Source organism: Nicotiana sylvestris, chromosome 1 (genome assembly GCF_000393655.2).
Source record: "Nicotiana sylvestris chromosome 1, ASM39365v2, whole genome shotgun sequence".
Lineage (NCBI taxonomy): Eukaryota > Viridiplantae > Streptophyta > Magnoliopsida > Solanales > Solanaceae > Nicotiana > Nicotiana sylvestris.
Window position 1 is genome coordinate 7,634,537 of NC_091057.1, and position 4,705 is coordinate 7,639,241.

The following is a 4,705-nucleotide window of genomic DNA, read 5'->3' on the forward strand; positions in this document are numbered from 1 at the left end:
TCAGGCCAAGGCGGATGAGTTTGACACCAAGTTCTTCATTTACGATGATAAAGATAAGAAGGAGAGGGCCGGTGAGGGAGCATGTCCCGATGGAGTCGACGATGACATAGTCCTCGGGGGGAGGCTATGTTACCGAGGGTAGACTAGGTTTTTCTTTCTTATTCTTTGTATAGGGCTCCATGCGGGAGTGGTGTAAATATACCTTTGTACCATCATTCATAATAAAAAAGGAAACCTTTGGTTTTCCGTTCGTATGAATTTCCACTTTCTTGTGTCTTTGTTTATGTTTTGAGTGTTGATGTTTGTCGATAATTAGTCTGATATGTTGGACTTTTTAGATAAGAACCCTTAGGTTATGCTTTGATGAGTAATTGATGAAAGTTAACCATTTAGGGATCGGTCCTCGAATCAAGTTTTGACTCAGGCTCATTGACCCTTTGGTTTTCAATATATTGGTGCTTAGGCTCCTACGTATTGGCCCTTAGGCTCTTTAGGCTGGCCCTTAGGCTCTTACGCATTAGCCCTTTGGCATTTTTTAGATTGGGTCGATGCGACCTCTGATATGGCTATAGTTTTCCCCATTTCAGCTGAAGACTTTCGATGTTTTGATTATGCCTTGGCATGTTTTGTGTTCATCATACTCTTCGACGGCTCAAATAAGAACCTTGATTATGTGTCGATATGTGATGATACGTGAGTACCTCGGGAGGTTCTCTTGAAGGCTGAGTTTTCAAAGCCTTTTGTTGAAGGCTGATTGTTTCGAAGTCTTGTCATTGTTTGGAGCTTATATGATTGAAGCTCTTTTGCTTATGCCGGGGGTAGCCCGATTAACCAGTTCTTTTCGAAGTATTTTCAAAGTATTTGACGGCCTTTTATTTTTATGGTGACGGTCGGATGTCTCTGAGCCGCGTTAATTTGGCTGAAGCCTTTTGATATGACCGAGTCGATAGACCTCGGGTGAGACAACCTCGGCATCTATATCGAGGGTATGCCTTTTTAGGGGTCGTACGAGTTCGATATATAGCCTTGGTCTTAATATCAGGATTTAAGGTCTTATAAGTTTTTGAAAGCCTTGCTAAGGTCTTACAGATTTAGGGTTGCCTCACTGAGGGCTTACGAGCTCGAAGTTGCATGATCGAGGCCTTACAAATTTGCGTTTTCGATGGCTCGATGAGCTGACTGTTGATGACAGTCCCCGAGTGTTTGAGAGTTTTTTTAGTCTTAATATCGGGATCATGCCATTTTGCGTGAAAGTATTGAATTTCTTCAAGTGTTTTGATAAGCAAAAAAGGCTTCCTCAATTATTTGATGTATGCGTACATGTTTTTTGCCTTCGGAGGCCCAATTATTCTACATGGACACGGTTCATTCAATCGTTTGGCCCAATACATCATTCTCCTATTGGAGTCCTCCCAGGCATAGTTTGAGTTATTTGAAAAGGCGACTTCCCGGGATGATGCCCCCCCAGTATTTGAGGTTCATTGAAGATAAGGCTTGAATACTTGATGAGTTCTCCTTAGGTAGCATATGGATGTTGCCTTGTTAAAAATCTCGCCGGTAAAACCCGTTCGGGATAAAATCCGGTTTAGGGAAAAAGTGCGCAACGTATGCTTTAAAACCCAAGGTCTTCAAGCAGGAGGGCACTTCGATTCCTATCAATCGAACACCTGCAGTAAGTTAGTATAAAACATAAAAAAAGGAGAGGGTTGTACCTTAATGATGGCGTTCGAACTTTGATAAATTCCAATTGCTTGCTCCAGAGATGTGGTATGGTCCTTTACTCGCTCGTTCAGATGTAGTCGAGAACGTAGGTCATGGTTGCTAGATGATTTTTACTTGCCTTTTGGCCTCTTTGATGTAGAGGGTGTCGATGCCGGTACCATGTCGTGCACCACAAACATCACTCTTACTGCATGTTGTTCCCCGTATACTGCTTTTACTCCATTCTTTGTTGGAAATTTCATCGTTTGATAAAGAGTCGAGGGTACCGCTCTTATACTGTGTATCCATGTCCTTCCAAGTAAGGCATTGTATCTCATGTCACCTTCGATGACATGAAACTTGGTATCTTGGATTGTACCGGTTATGTTGACTAGGAGGATGATTTCCTCTTTTGTTGTCTCGCTCGCCATGTTGAATCCATTGAAGACTCGAGAGGTGGGTACGATCTGGTCGAGCAGTCTGAGCTGCTACACCACTTTCAACCTGATTATGTTGGTCGAGATACTTGGATCCACGAGCACATGTTTAATCTGAATCTTATTCAAAACAAAAGAAAATACTTGCGCGTCATTATGAGGCTGAGACAAGGTCTCGATATTGTCTTCGCTAAACGTGAGAGCGCCCTCTGGTATGTATCTTCGAGTTCACTTTTCCCTGGTGATGGATATTTTTGTCTGTTTGAAAATGGGTTCCTATGGGGCATCGACCCCTCTAACGATCATGTGGATGACGTGATGTGGTTCTTCTAGTTCGTGTTTTTTATTCGCCTCTCTTTCCCAAAATTGGTTTTTAGCTCGGTCGTTGAGGAATTCTCGAAGTTGCCCTTTGCTGATCAGTCGGGCCACTTCTTCTCGAAGCTGTCTGCAATCCTCGGTCCTATGACCGTGAGTGCCGTGATATTTGCACATCAAGTTAGGGTTCCTCTGTGAAGGGTCTGATAGTACGGGTTTTGGCCACCTGGTATCTTTGATTTTACCTATGGCCGATACGATATGCGAGACATCAACGTTGAAGTTGTACACAGATAGACGGTGTGCCTCCATCGGCCCAATGTGTCTATCGAAACCAGTTTTACTCATGAGTCCCCGGGAACTAAGATCTCGATCTGTTCTTCGATCACCTCGAGGTATATTACGCATTGGTACGTTTCTTCGATCTTCTACATACGGTTGGTATCTTTCCTTGTTTAATCTTAACTCCCTTTCAGCAAACCTTTGTTCCTTCATTAAGATCCTGCTAGGATATACTAAGCCCGAAGGGGCTCCCAATTGGTCGTCTTCGACCCTGATCTTCGATTGATACCTGTTCTGCACATCATCCCAGGTCGCGGCGGGATATTCGATAAAATTTTGTTTTAACTGCTTTGAGGGTACCGAGCTTCGCTCGTTCACGCCTTGAGTGAAGGCCTGTACTGCCCAATCATCGGAGACTGGTGGTAATTCCATTCGCTCCTTCTGAAAGCGAGATACGAATTCCCTTAGTATATCGTTCTCTCTCTGTTTGATTTTGAAGACATCGGACTCTCTGGTGGCGACTTTGATGGCACCAGCATGTGCCCTCACAAAAGAGTCTACCAACATGGCGGATGAATCAATTGAATTTGGGGGTAGGTCATGATACCAAATCATAGCCCCCTTTGACAGTGTTTCTCCAAATTTCTTTAACAAGACGGACTCAATTTCGTCGTCCTTCAACTCATTCCCTTTTACAACACAAGTATATGCAGTAACGTGCTCATTGGGGTCTGTGGTCCCTTTATACATTAAGACATCGGGCATTCTGAATTTCTTCGGGATGGGCTTCAGAGCCACACTTGATGGGAATTGCCTCTACACAAATTTCTTTGAATCTACTCCCTTCAGAATCGGGGGTTCCCCAGGGATCTGATCGACCCTAGAGTTATAATTCTCCACCCTTTTATTGTTATCTTCGATCTTCTTTTCTCCTGATTCAACCCTTTTGGTGAAGTCCTCGAGCATCTTCATAATAGCGGGGTCTGTTGCTGACCCGTTATTGCTCGATCTCTCCGGTACCTACTCGACTAGAAGAGCCGTTTTCGGTGCTACTGTGCTTGGGGTTTTTTTGTGACTTTGTAGCTGAGCAATAGCCACTTGTTGCGCTTGCAACATTTCAAAAATTATTTGGAGACTAACGTTTCTTTCCTAACCGCGCACACTTCCGTCGGTAGGAGAGCTTACATCAACATGCACAGCGTTCCGCGATCACACGTCGATGGGGATTTGTGCTGGTGCCTCCCTTCGGTTTTGCAATAGTACATTGGGATCTGCAAGTGCTATCCCTGGGTTTTGCGGTGGTAAACCGGCGGTTACACCGTTTTCTCCCTAAAGCCCAATACCGTTGTTTTCACGTGCACTTGCTTAGTTAGACATTTTTAACGTGAAACCAGAGATTCTTGGACAAGAAAAAGTGTGAAGAATAACTTGTGTTTACAGAAAACTAGCACTAAAACAATCACTATTACTCTTAGCCCCACAGTGGGCGCCAAACTGTTTACCTGAAAAATGGTAACTACAATTATATTTGATTTTGTGGTTCTAAAAATACGTGATTTACTTTAATACTAGTTGTTAGATAGTAGATGCTCAATGTAAGTAAAGAAAATAAGAAATGCAAACCAATACGGTCACAACGCTGGGCCTCGAGCTGACTGGAGCAGGGCCTCGAGGTCTAGATGGGGCTAATAGCAATGAACAATTGATAAAGAATCAATGATAATGAGGACCTCAAAGGTGGCCTTTTGCGGTTAATAATGACCAATAAATGTGTAGAACAATTGTTTAAGCAAAGAGCAAAGAATGTAGCATTGTATTTAATGTGTTGTGCAATAATCCGAATCCCCTACAAAATGACAAAGGTCTCCTTTATATAGGAGGAGGGATCCCAACATAGTACATGTCTAATATAATGAGGAAATGTTATTGGTGCAGCTGTATAATGACTTAATACGGACTTGTACTATTCT

At 43.1% G+C, this 4,705-nt stretch overlaps 1 protein-coding gene across 1 annotated transcript; it reads right to left on the reverse strand.

Annotated features, from left to right (window-relative positions):
* Positions 1-2,414: 2,414 nt before the first annotated feature.
* Positions 2,415-3,485, reverse strand: LOC138889753 (uncharacterized). The gene has a single exon (XM_070173089.1). It carries the CDS (start codon positions 3,483-3,485, stop codon positions 2,415-2,417), a length of 1,071 nt encoding a protein of 356 aa, XP_070029190.1.
* Between the last annotated feature and the right edge of the window lie 1,220 nt (positions 3,486-4,705).

Excerpts from the sequence above, each read along its gene's own strand:
- LOC138889753 (XM_070173089.1), bottom strand. The coding sequence starts at position 3,485 with ATGTATAAAGGGACCACAGACCCCAATGAGCACGTTACTGCATATACT.